At 47.5% G+C, this 13,962-nt stretch overlaps 1 protein-coding gene across 1 annotated transcript in view; it reads left to right on the forward strand.

Moving 5' to 3' along the window:
- Positions 1-13,962, forward strand: part of CRELD1 (cysteine rich with EGF like domains 1) — a 91,977-nt gene that overhangs the window by 54,776 nt on the left and 23,239 nt on the right. Inside the window, exons 4-5 of the mRNA XM_069206161.1 lie at positions 2,427-2,537; positions 5,696-5,787. Coding sequence (XP_069062262.1) covers positions 2,427-2,537; positions 5,696-5,787 — 203 coding nt within the window. The remainder of the gene's footprint in view (positions 1-2,426; positions 2,538-5,695; positions 5,788-13,962) is intronic.

Below are 13,962 nucleotides of genomic sequence, written 5' to 3' on the forward strand. Positions count from 1 at the left end.
ACCTTGAGGTGCTCCAGATAAGAAATCTTTGGAATAGGATCTAAATTTACCCAGTTGAACACATTGAACACTGTTAGTTAGAAGCCTCCTGCTCCATTCTAGCTCCCTGTCTTTGGCCTCAATTCTATGCCTGACCACTTGCGCTGAAGTCTATGGTCTACAAACTTAAATTTCACGGGTAAATCTAACAGGACTAGGCCTGGTGAGTGGCCTATCCCTTAGTTCTAGCATTGCCCTCCAACATCTAGAATGGCTGTTTCTACCCTTGTATGTGGGCGGAAAATAGACTGATAAAAAGGATTGAGTTTTTGTTCTAGTTGATCCTAGAACTAGTTGGCTACAATTGACTCTGATATTAGCCAATAATGGAAGAGTGACTGAGGGGCTCTAATGAAGGCTTCATGATCATTGTGGTCACCATTTCACTTTTCAAGGCTAGAGGTTAAATACCTCACTGCACAAATGCATGAAGTAGTGTAGCCATATTATTAGAAAGGTTTCTAGCTATCCTTGTGAAACAGAATATTTGATGGCTGGATGGTTATTATTTTTTGATCCTGATGGTTGTAACATAGCTAACGTTTGATGTCCGTAGGACCTGCCAGCTAACCAGTGCCGGGCATTGTATTGGTTTGTTAAACATGTATAGATAATGCATAGAAGACACAAAGGTCCACATTTAGTAGAGAAATCAGAAATGTGGTTTATGCTGTTTTGTGTCATCCCCTTTTCTTTGGCAATGGCATGAACTGAAGTGACGTGGAGGAGACCTCAGCTGTTGTCTGGTTCATTATGAAGGGTGATATTCGTGCTCAGACGTCGCCTGTCCCTGCCGCTCCGCGCATTAATTGAACGAAGCAGATGGCAGGATCACTCCCTTGTGAAATACAAGGGGCAGGAGAGAGAGGGTAGAGCTGAGCATCTCCCACTTCACTCATGGTTTGAGGTTCTGTAGAAAGCATCTCCACATTAAATATTCCTCCCCCACTCAGTCCCAGGGAGGTGTGTGAGGTACTCTGAGTTGGGTTTTGTTGGCAGTGGTGATTTTGTGTCTAAATCAGGAATGGTAGCCCTAGCCCACCTGATAATGGCTGAGCAGATTCTGGCTATACATGCCTTTCCAGAGACCAGAAGATACTTCTTTTCCTTCAGCCTTTTTCCTTAGGAAGGGACCAAAGTGTGGAGTCCTACGAATTGTAGTTTATAGAACTGTTGGGTCGAACAAGCTTTATTTCAGTTGGGGTCCTTCTCGTCCCAGGTCTGGTGAACCAGTAAAGGCTTGTTAGAAAAAAGCATTCATAATGATGATGTGGTCTAATGCACAACTGGGGCCCCACTGGTAAAACTAGGTACATGTAACTTTTATTAAAGAGTTACTGAAAGGCCATCACATGGGCAATTTGCCGCATTCCTTTATCATATTACTTTTGGAGGACTTAGCCTGGTATGGGAGTATGGGCAAATTTCACATTGGACCAGTTTGGTCTTTAAGGGGGACTTCGGAGGGTAGTAGCCTAAATAGAGTATATTTCTCTTTAGAATAAAAGATTGTTCTAGGAGGTAGGTCAGCGGGAACCACTATTCTAGTCAATATTGAGCACCTTATATAGGTTGGTCATATTTCTCAACTGAAACTTGTTTTAGGTAATTTTTATTTCAGTGTTGAAAGCTGCAATTAATTGGTTTCTGCTTGAAGGTCATGGCTTCATTATTATCTTGCCAAGACTTTCTAGGCGTTTACGTGTGTTTTTTTGAGATATCACATTATAAAGTGAGGCTGACACTCTAGTTCTGTTTCATAGAAACATGGCTCATTTTGTAATGAACATAAATTAATCACAATGATGGATTAAGGAGTTTAGTTTTCTGCGGCCACGCGATCTAGAGATAAATGTGGTTATCTGCTTGACAACTTTGAGGGTGATATCTTTGTAGGGATTGGGGAGGTCTTTGTAAGTTGAGTTTGAGACACTGGACAGATGATACATATTTAGAAAACACCTTTGTAGGGTGAGTAAGAATATTGAGCTGCCAGTGCATGGCCGCCTGGATGAGCCAGGCCCCTGGACACTCGGTGGGTGGTGGAAGTGTAACATAGAGAGATGAATGTGCTTCTCATGCAATGAGTTTGGGTGGAGAAGAGCAGCTAAACAGGGTCAGTAGAGTTGAGATTGTATCTGAGGAAGGGGGAGGGAAGATAATCCTGATATGTTTGTGACACAGGGGAATTGCATTCATAACTGCCCTCCACATGGCTCTGCAAATCCAATTTGTATCTTCCTCTTTAAAAACATTTGCTGTATTTGAACCCAATTTTCTAATTTTGTACAATAGTCTAGCTCCATTAAGGTCCTTTCTCTGTTGCACCTGGACTATAAACCTATTTCATGAAAAAATTGACCCCCGGCTTCTACTTCTCTTTCCAGTGAGACGCGACTCTTGGAGGTGATGGAGACGGTGTGTGATAAGTCAAACTTCGATTGCAACCGCATGCTGGAGCAGAACGAGGAGCTGGTGGAGACCTGGTGGTTCAAGAAGTACGTCTGTACTGGAGAGGGTGGAGTGGGCAGGAATGGAGAAGGCAGAGTGTATTTGAATTCTGTATGGAGAAGTTGAGCTATTTTGGACAGGGGTCGAAGTGCATTATCAAAGTATGGGAACTGTAATGCTGCATGCGGTGGGGGCGGGATCAGTGAGCATGGGGGCGAGGTCAGAGGTGTGGCTGAAAAAACTAACTATTCCGTACATTTTTTTTGTCTTTCACCATCTGTAGCTAAATATAAAATAACGCATAGGTTAAATGAAAAATAAATGAAAAACATTGTTACTCAGTAGGAATTGCACTATGCTGCATTATGAAACCTCTCTGAGTTAATGCACTCTAGAGGTCTGTGTGTAACCAGAAACCCACCGGATTAAATCTTGGTTGGTGCAGTGGAAAATAGTGACGTGTATTTTTAGTGCTACGAGGTTACAGCCTGTGATATAAAGCACTATGAATATCTAAGTTACTATTTTAAGCTTGTATTACAAACAGTATAAGATAGACTGCTGCACAATGTGCAAAAGGTTTAAGATAAAATGGTGCTTCGAAAATATAGATTTTAGTATTATCCAGACTGTAAATAGGGCAATTTTTCTTACATTACTGTCCCTTACTTCCAGGGGTAGTAAGCTTGTACAAATACAATTGCAATTAAAAGCACATACTTCACAGCTCAGTTACCCACTTTGCACTACCTCCCTGAAAGAATAAATCTTTGAATCACTCAAATCTTTGCGATTACAATCAATTGAAGCCAGTACTGGCTTCCAAGCATCATTCACATTTGCAGATGACCCTTTACACTTGCAGATTAACTCATAGCTAACATTTACATTCCTTTCAGCCAGCAGGTGCCCTGGCAGGAAGGCTTGTTTAGCTGTCAGTCAGGCTTCACTTTCACAGCATAGGAGACTTACTGAATGACACTTCAGCTAAAGCATTTAAACTATAGGAATTAACCATCCCAGGACGGTTGTCTTTTTATGAAAAGTAGGGGAAGGTTTTTTTTTCATAGGTCAAAAGGTATGGGCACGTCATACCCCTCCGATCCAGCCAACTTGGACCTCTGGTTTTTCGAAGAATGGAAGGTTTGACTCCCAGCCAGTGTAAGGCTCAAACATTGCAGTCAGTGCTTAATTTGTGCTTGTTGTTTCCGGTGCAGAGCACCGGCACTTATTTTTGAAGGCCGGCGCGTAATTTTCTGCCTCAAGCATTTATTGTGAGCATATGGGAAAGACTGAGGAAGAGATAAACGAAAAAGCATCACAAAGGGAGAGAGCAGAAAGCTGCAAGAGTGAGCTGAAGGGGCAGGGAGTGGCTGTAAATGGATGAAAGAGACCGGAGATGGCTTCAGGATTAAGCTGCCTCAGTATTCCATGTTTTCACATTTAATTGCAGCAGCCGCATGTTTGAGAGGAGGGCTTTGGGCACCGGCAAATTTTGATTTACAAATTAAGCACTGATTGCAGAATATTACTGTGACTTATATTAATGAAGGTCAGTCCGAACAGCTTTGAGCTGTGACCCCTGTTTACATCATTGGCCTCCAGAATTTCAAAAGACTTTTCTTGTGTGTTACTTTTGAAGATTCAGAAGACTTTCTCATTGGATTCCTGTTTTGTCACACTATAGCATTTGAAAAGAAAATTGGATACACTGAAATATGTGAAGAGATACACTCTTGACTGTATTGAGCTTGCAGTCAAAAATGCATTGGAATCATTTAAGAAGTTTCCCTGTGATTCAAATGTTTGAAGTAAAGTTACACACACATATATGGAACGTAACCAGATAACATGGTGTCGATTTCAAAGTGGACAAAGTATACATTTTAAAACACTTTGACAGTTATGACAGTAACTACAAACATGAAAAACATAAATTGTGCAATGGTGTCTCATGAGTTCTAATGATTGCAGTTAACGTAAACTCCATCCAGAGACTGAGGTCCAGGGCTATATCATAGTCTTGTTTTCTGCACCCCAAATCGCGAAGTTATTTCACGTTTTACTGACTGCAGAACTCAAAAACAAAGAGGCCATTACTCCCTGTTTCTGAGCTCTACCTGCAGCCCTGCTGAGATATTTTGATTTAACGGATGTACTGAAGACACGAAAAAGAAATGCCCAGTTTATTTTCGCAACAGCGCAGTGCAAAAAACAGGACAATGGTGCGTCCCCTGATTGGTTTGAGGATCATTTTTTACCAGAACGAAAGACCCTTGTGTTGCTTGTAACTTGTTGGCTATTTCATTAACTGCATTGAAAGTACTGGTGTGTTATGGACTTTGGTAATGTTTTGGGTACTGTCCACTTTGTTTGGGGGTGTAGGGGTTGTTGTCGTTTCCATCCACCGCAGAAATGGGTGGGTTATCAACTATCATCTTGTTTTGTGATGAACTGTCCAGCCAGACACAACAAATTATGTTCCGAACTGAATAATCTCAGGGCTTAATAACTTAAACCCTAACCAACATTACAGTTTGTTCAAGTGGTCTGCTTAGTCAGCTGTTAAAGGTGTTAATTTCTCAGCTTGGACTTTGTGTCCCCCGGAGCGTTGGCCGCAGCCACAGTGGCCATTGTGAAGGTCATTCTAATGCAGATCTGGTGGCCAGGTTGTGTCCAGTGTGCTTCTGAGCATGGTTTCTTTGAGCTTTTCCTTAAATGCTGTGGTTGGCTGGTGTGAGTGTGAGTGACCATAGTTGGTGTTGATAAACTGACAGCTTTATTCTGGTTGAATACGTGGTGGTGGTATCTGAAGCAGCAGGTAACCCAGGTATGAGTGGAGACAGGATGGACTTTACATAACCCGGCAGACAGTGCTCAGATAAGAGCATCTTTTGACGTGCCCTGTTCTCAGGGTGACATGTCCCTGCATCACTTTACATCATGTCTTTCATGCACCAGAAAACACTTATCACAGTAAGTCCCTATTTGGCAGATGTTGCTCTCAAAACAAGTATCAAGGTGAGAGGTGGAGGACTGTCCCCTAAACGTGGAGAGGACACTTATCTATGTAGCCCATACCGTGTTGTGATTCAGTGTGTTGATTTAAAATACTTTCTAAAATTATTCATATAACACCTACTTTGCTTTTGTGTTTATTTTTCCCCCTTCTTATTTCCCTTACTGGTCTTTTCCTTCACCTCAGGCAGCAGCAATACCCTGACCTCTTGAAATGGCTCTGTTTCGACACCCTGAAAGTCTGCTGTCCTCCGGGTACCTTTGGGCCAGATTGTCTGTGTAAGTACTCTTGTGCTGTGATGAGTCTGTAGGTACTACGACTGATGTGCTGTGACGTTCAAGCCATTCTGTGTGAGTAAGTCTGTGCTGTCTCCTTCCGAGCTGTCTCTTCTAGTACTGCTGTGCTGTGTCATTTGAATCTGTGTATGCGAGTACTGATGTGTTGTGCTGTTCAGGTTCATCTGTGTGAGTACTGCGGGTACCATTCGAGCATGTGGTGTCTCTCTGGTCTATGTATGTGAGTAGTGTTGCATGGTATCATTTGGGTCTCTGTATGTGAGTACTGCTGTCCTGTGTCATTTGAGTCTGCGTATGCGAGTACTGCCATCCTGTGTCACATGGGTCTCTGTATGTGAGTACTGCTATCCTGTGACATTTGGGTCCCTGTATGTAAGTACTGCTGTCCTGTATCACTTGGGACTGTGTATGCGAGTGCTGCTGTCCTGTGTAATTTGGGTCCGTGTATGCTTGTACTGCTGTCCTGTGTCATTGGGTCTGTGTATGTCAGTACTGGTGTCCTGTGTCATTTGGATCTGTGTATGCGAGTAGCATTGTCCTGTGTCACTTGGGTCTGTGTATGTGAGTACTGCTGTCCTGTGTCATTTGGGTCCGTGTATGCGAGTACTGCTGTCCTGTGCCATTTGGACATATGCGAGTACTGCTGTCCTATGTCATTTGGGTCTGTGTATGTGAGTACTGATGTCCTGTGTCATTTGAGTCTGTGTATGCGAGTACTGCTGTCCTGTGTCATGAATCTGTGAATGCAAGTACTGCTGACCTGTGTCATTTGGGTCTGTGTATGCGAGTACTGCTGACCTGTGTCATTTGAGTCTGTGTATGCGAGGACTGCTGTCCTGTGTCATGAATCTGTGAATGCAAGTACTGCTGTCCTCTCTCATTTGGATCTGTGTACGCAAGTACTGGTGTTCTGTGTCATTTGAGTCTGTGTATGCGAGTACTGCTCTCCTGTGTCATTTGGGTCGTTGTATGCGAGTACTGCTCTCCTGTGTCATTTGGTTTTGTGTATGCGAGTACTGCTGTCCTGTGTCATTTGGTTTTGTGTATGAGAGTACTGCTGTCCTGTGCCATTTGAGTCTGTGTAGGAGTAGTGCTGTCCTATATCATTTGGGTCTGTGTGTGTGAGTACTGCTGTCCTGTGTCACTTGGATCTGTGTATGCAAGACTTGCTGTTTTATGTCGTTGGGGTCTGTGCATGTGAGTACTGCTGTTCTGTGTCATTTGGTTCTGTGTATGTGAGTACTGGTGCCTGTGTCATTTGGGTCCATGTATGCGAGTACTGTTGTCCTGTGTCATTTGAGTCTGCGTATGCGAATACTGCTGTCCTGTGTCACTTGGGTCTGTGTATGCAAGTACTGCTGCCTGTGTCATTTGGGTCCATGTATGCGAGTACTGCTGTCCTGTGTCATTTGAGTCTGCGTATGCGAATACTGCTGTCCTGTGTCACTTGGGTCTGTGTATGTGAGTACTGCTGTCCTGTGTCATTTGGGCATATGCGAGTACTGCTGTCCTATGTCATTTGGGTCTGTGTATGTGAGTACTGATGTCCTGTGTCATTTGAGTCTGTGTATACGAGTACTGCTGTCCTGTGTCATGAATCTGTGAATGCAACTACTGCTGACCTGTGTCATTTGGGTCTGTGTATGCGAGTACTGCTGACCTGTGTCATTTGAGTCTGTGTATGCGAGTACTGCTGTCCTGTGTCATTTGGGTCTGTGTATGCGAGTACTGCTCTCCTGAGTCATATGAGTCTGTGTATGCAAGTACTGCTGTCCTGTGTCATGAATCTGTGTATGCAAGTACTGCTGTCCTGTGTCATGAATCTGTGAATGCAAGTACTGCTGTCCTCTCTCATTTGGATATGTGTACGCAAGTACTGGTGTTCTGTGTTATTTGAGTCTGTGTATGGGAGTACTGCTGTCCTGTGTCATTTGGGTCTGTGTATGCGAGTACTGCTGTCCTGTGTCATTTGGGTCTGTGTATGCGAGTACTGCTGTCCTGTGTCATTTGGGTCTGTGTATGAGAGTACTGCTGTCCTGTGTCATTTGGTTTTGTGTATGCGAGTACTGCTGTCCTGTGCCATTTGAGTCTGTGTAGGAGTACTGCTGTCCTATATCATTTGGGTCTGTGTGTGTGAGTACTGCTGTCCTGTGTCACTTGGATCTGTGTATGCAAGACCTGCTGTCCTATGTCATTGGGGTCTGTGCATGTGAATACTGCTGTTCTGTGTCATTTGGTTCTGTGTAAGTGAGTACTGCTGCCTGTGTAATTTGGGTCCGTGTATGCTTGTACTGCTGTCCTGTGTCATTGGGTCTGTGTATGAGAGTACTGCTGTCCTGTGTCATTTGAGTCTGTGTATGTCAATACTGATGTCCTGTGTCATTTGAGTCTGAGTATACGAGTACTGCTGTCCTGTGTCATGAATCTGTGAATGCAAGTACTGCTGACCTGTGTCCTTTGGGTCTGTGTATGCGAGTACTGCTGACCTGTGTCATTTGAGTCTGTGTATGCGAGTACTGCTGTCCTGTGTCATGAATCTGTGAATGCAAGTACTGCTGTCCTCTCTCATTTGGATCTGTGTACGCAAGTACTGGTGTTCTGTGTCATTTGAGTCTGTGTATGCGAGTACTGCTGTCCTGTGTCATTTGGGTCTGTGTATGCGAGTACTGCTCTCCTGTGTCATATGAGTCTGTGTATGCAAGTACTGCTGTCCTGTGTCATGAATCTGTGTATGCAAGTACTGCTGTCCTGTGTCATGAATCTGTGAATGCAAGTACTGCTGTCCTCTCTCATTTGGATATGTGTACGCAAGTACTGGTGTTCTGTGTTATTTCAGTCTGTGTATGGGAGTACTGCTGTCCTGTGTCATTTGGGTCTGTGTATGCGAGTACTGCTGTCCTGTGTCATTTGGGTCTGTGTATGCGAGTACTGCTGTCCTGTGTCATTTGGGTCTGTGTATGCGAGTACTGCTGTCCTGTGTCATTTGGGTCTGTGTATGAGAGTACTGTTGTCCTGTGTCATTTGGTTTTGTGTATGCGAGTACTGCTCTCCTGTGCCATTTGAGTCTGTGTAGGAGTACTGCTGTCCTATATCATTTGGGTCTGTGTGTGTGAGTACTGCTGTCCTTTGTCACTTGGATCTGTGTATGCAAGACTTGCTGTCCTATGTCATTGGGGTCTGTGCATGTGAATACTGCTGTTCTGTGTCATTTGGTTCTGTGTATGTGAGTACTGCTGCCTGTGTAATTTGGGTCCGTGTATGCTTGTACTGCTGTCCTGTGTCATTGGGTCTGTGTATGAGAGTACTGCTGTCCTGTGTCATTTGAGTCTGTGTATGTCAATACTGGTGTCCTGTGTCATTTGAGTCTGTGTATGCGAGTAGCACTGCCCTGTGTCATTTGGGTCTGTGTACGTGAGTACTGCTATCCTGTGTCATTTGGGTCTGTGTATGTGAGTACTGCTGTCCTGTGTCATTTGAGTCTATGGGGGTCATTCTGACCCTGGCGGTCATGGACCGCCAGGGCCGGAGGAAGCACCGCCAACAGGCTGGCGGTGCTTCAGGGGCAATTCTGACCGCAGCAGTAAAGCCGCGGTCAGAAAAGGGAAACCGGCGGTTTCCCGCCGGTTTTCCCCTGCCCCAGGGAATCCTCCACGGCGGCGCTGCAAGCAGCGCCGCCATGGGGATTCCGACCCCCTTCCCGCCAGTCTGTTCCTGGCGGTTTACACCGCCAGGAAGAGGCTGGCGGGAACGGGTGTCGTGGGGCCCCTGGGGGCCCCTGCAGTGCCCATGCCACTGCCATGGGCCCTGCAGGGGCCCCCTATCAGGGCCCCATTTAGATTTTCAGTGTCTGCAAAGCAGACACTGAAAATCGCGACGGGTGCCACTGCACCCGTCGCACACCAGCAACTCCGCCGGCTCCATTCGGAGCCGGCTTCATCGTTGCTGGGGCTTTCCCGCTGGGCGGGCGGGCGGCCTTTTGGCGGTCGCCCGCCTGCCCAGCGGGAAAGTCAAATGACCGCTGCGGTCATTTGACCGCGGTACGGTCTTTTGGAGGTCTCCGCCCGGCGGGCAGCGCCCGCCGCCCGCCGGGGTCGGAATGACCCCCTATGTATGTTAGGACTGCTGTCAGGGTCATTGGGTCCTGCTGTCCTGTGTCATGAATCTGTGAATGCAAGTACTGCTGTCCTCTCTCATTTGGATATGTGTACGCAAGTACTGGTGTTCTGTGTTATTTGAGTCTGTGTATGGGAGTACTGCTCTCCTGTGTCATTTGGGTCTGTGTATGCGAGTACTGCTGTCCTGTGTCATTTGGGTCTGTGTATGCAAGTACTGCTGTCCTGTGTCATTTGGGTCTGTGTATGCGAGTACTGCTGTCCTGTGTCATTTGGGTCTGTGTATGAGAGTACTGTTGTCCTGTGTCATTTGGTTTTGTGTATGCGAGTACTGCTCTCCTGTGCCATTTGAGTCTGTGTAGGAGTACTGCTGTCCTATATCATTTGGGTCTGTGTGTGTGAGTACTGCTGTCCTTTGTCACTTGGATCTGTGTATGCAAGACTTGCTGTCCTATGTCATTGGGGTCTGTGCATGTGAATACTGCTGTTCTGTGTCATTTGGTTCTGTGTATGTGAGTACTGCTGCCTGTGTAATTTGGGTCCGTGTATGCTTGTACTGCTGTCCTGTGTCATTTGGGTCTGTGTATGCGAGTACTGCTGTCCTGTGTCATTTGGGTCTGTGTATGAGAGTACTGTTGTCCTGTGTCATTTGGTTTTGTGTATGCGAGTACTGCTCTCCTGTGCCATTTGAGTCTGTGTAGGAGTACTGCTGTCCTATATCATTTGGGTCTGTGTATGAGAGTACTGCTGTCCTGTGTCATTTGAGTCTGTGTATGTCAATACTGGTGTCCTGTGTCATTTGAGTCTGTGTATGCGAGTAGCACTGCCCTGTGTCATTTGGGTCTGTGTACGTGAGTACTGCTATCCTGTGTCATTTGGGTCTGTGTATGTGAGTACTGCTGTCCTGTGTCATTTGAGTCTATGGGGGTCATTCTGACCCTGGCGGTCATGGACCGCCAGGGCCGGGGACGGAGGAAGCACCGCCAACAGGCTGGCGGTGCTTCAGGGGCAATTCTGACCGCAGCAGTAAAGCCGCGGTCAGAAAAGGGAAACCGGCGGTTTCCCGCCGGTTTTCCTCTGCCCCAAGCAGCGCCGCCATGGGGATTCCGACCCCCTTCCCGCCAGCCTGTTCCTGGCGGTTTACACCGCCAGGAAGAGGCTGGCGGGAACGGGTGTCGTGGGGCCCTGCAGGGGCCCCTGCAGTGCCCATGCCACTGGCATGGGCCCCCTAACAGGGCCCCATTTAGATTTTCAGTGTCTGCAAAGCAGACACTGAAAATCGCGACGGGTGCCACTGCACCCGTCGCACACCAGCAACTCCGCCGGCTCCATTCGGAGCCGGCTTCATCGTTGCTGGGGCTTTCCCGCTGGGCGGGCGGCCTTTTGGCGGTCGCCCGCCTGCCCAGCGGGAAAGTCAAATGACCGCTGCGGTCATTTGACCGCGGTACGGTCTTTTGGAGGTCTCCGCCCGGCGGGCGGCGCCCGCCGCCCCCCGGGGTCGGAATGACCCCCTATGTATGTTAGGACTGCTGTCAGGGTCATTGGGTCTGTGTATGTTAGTACAGCTGTCCTGTGTCATAGGGTCTGTGTATGTTGGTACAGCTGTCCTGTGTCATTGGGTCTGTGTATGCAAGTACTGCTGTCCTGTGTCATTTGAGTCTGTGTATGTTAGTACAGCTGTCCTGTATCATTTGAGTCTTTGTATGCAAGACTTGCTGTCCAGTGTTTTTTGGGTCTGTGTATGTTGTTACAGCTGAACTGTGTCTTTGGGTCTGTGTATGTGACTACTGTCGTCCTGTGTCATTTGGGTCTGTGTATGCAAGACTTGCTGTCCTGTGTAATTGAGTCTGTGTATGTGAGACTTGCTGTCCTGTGTCATTTGGGTCTGTATAGTAGTACAGCTGTGTGGTATTGTTCAGGGAGGCCAGAGTGCTGCCGGCTTAACCATTCCTGTCTGCACCCTTCGAGCTCCTTTTGAAGCTTGTCTGGGGATCTAGAATATTCCCTCTCAAGGTTACTCACCACAATCAGTTTAGAAGAGGTTTTTAAGTTTGTTGACTTGACTGTTTCATTTTTCAGAAACTACTTTCAGATTTCTGCTTAAATCATTCCCTCGTTGTAAGGAAATGCCTCCTTGGCATGGTTACCCCCTGACTTTTTGCCTTTGCTGATGCTATGTTTTGAATTGAAAGTGTGCTGAGGACTGCTAACCAGGCCCCAGCACCAGTGTTCTTTCCCTAACCTGTACATTTGATTCCACAATTGGCACACCCTGGCATCCAGATAAGTCCCTTGTAACTGGTACCTCTGGTACCAAGGGCCCTGATGCCAGGGAAGGTCTCTAAGGGCTGCAGCATGTATTATGCCACCCTAGAGACCCCTCACTCAGCACAGACACACTGCTTTCCAGCTTGTGTGTGCTGGTGAGAACAAAACGAGTAAGTCGACATGGCACTCCCCTCAGGGTGCCATGCCAGCCTCTCACTGCCTATGCAGGTATAGATAAGTCACCCCTCTAGTAGGCCTTACAGCCCTAAGGCAGGGTGCACTATACCATAGGTGAGGGCACCAGTGCATGAGCACTGTGCCCCTACAGTGTCTAAGCAATACCTTAGACATTGTAAGTGCAGGGTAGCCATAAGAGTATATGGTCTGGGAGTCTGTTTTACACGAACTCCACAGCACCATAATGGCTAAACTGAAAACTGGGAAGTTTGGTATCAAACTTCTCAGCACAATAAATGCACACTGATGCCAGTGTACATTTTATTGTAAAATACACCACAGAGGGCACCTTAGAGGTGCCCCCTGAAACTTAACCAACTATCTGTGTAGGCTGACTGGTTCCAGCAGCCTGCCACACTAGAGACATGTTGCTGGCCCCATGGGGAGAGTGCCTTTGTCACTCTGAGGCCAGTAACAAAGCCTGCACTGGGTGGAGATGCTAACACCTCCCCCAGGCAGGAGCTGTAACACCTGGCGGTGAGCCTCAAAGGCTCACCCCTTTGTCACAGCACCGCAGGACACTCCAGCTTAGTGGAGTTGCCCGCCCCCTCCGGCCACGGCCCCCACTTTTGGCAGCAAGGCTGGAGGAAACAAAGAAAACAACAAGGAGGAGTCACTGGCCAGTCAGGACAGCCCCTAAGGTGTCCTGAGCTGAAGTGACTCTAACTTTTAGAAATCCTCCATCTTGCAGATGGAGGATTCCCCCAATAGGATTAGGGATGTGCCCCCCTCCCCTTGGGAGGAGGCACAAAGAGGGTGTACCCACCCTCAGGGCTAGTAGCCATTGGCTACTAACCCCCCAGACCTAAACACGCCCTTAAATTTAGTATTTAAGGGCTTCCCTGAACCTAGAAAAACAGATTCCTGCAACTACAAGAAGAAGGACTGCCGAGCTGACAAACCCCTGCAGAGGAAGAACAGAAGACACCAACTGCCTTGGCCCCAGACTTACCGGCCTGTCTCCTGCCTTCCAAAGAACCTGCTCCAGCGACGCTTTCCAAGGGACCAGCGACCTCTGAATCCTCCGAGGACTGCCCTGCTTCGAAAAAGACAAGAAACTCGCGAGGACAGCGGCACTGCTCCAAAAGAACTGCAACTTTGTTACAAGGAGCAGATTTAAAGACCCCTGCAACTCCCCGCAAGAAGCGTGAGACTTGCAACACTGCACCCGGCGACCCCGACTCGACTGGTGGAGAACAACCAACTCAGGGAGGACCCTCTGGCGACTCTACGACTGTGAGTAACCAAAGTTGTCCCCCCTGAGCCCCCACAGCGACGCCTGCAGAGGGAATCCCCAGGCTCCCCCTGACCGCGACTGTCTGAACTCCATTTCCCGACGGCTGGAAAAGACCCTGCACCCGCAGCCCCCAGCCCCTAAAGAAATGGAACTTCTGTGCAGGAGTGACCCCCAGGAGGCCCTCTCCCTTGCCCAGGTGGTGGCTACCCCGAGGAGCCCCCCCCTTGCCTGCCTGCATCGTTGAAGAGACCCCTTGGTCTCCCATTGAAACCTGAAGGAAACCCGACGCGTGTTTGCACACTG

This window comes from Pleurodeles waltl, chromosome 9, assembly GCF_031143425.1.
Source record: "Pleurodeles waltl isolate 20211129_DDA chromosome 9, aPleWal1.hap1.20221129, whole genome shotgun sequence".
NCBI classification, from domain to species: Eukaryota; Metazoa; Chordata; class Amphibia; order Caudata; family Salamandridae; genus Pleurodeles; species Pleurodeles waltl.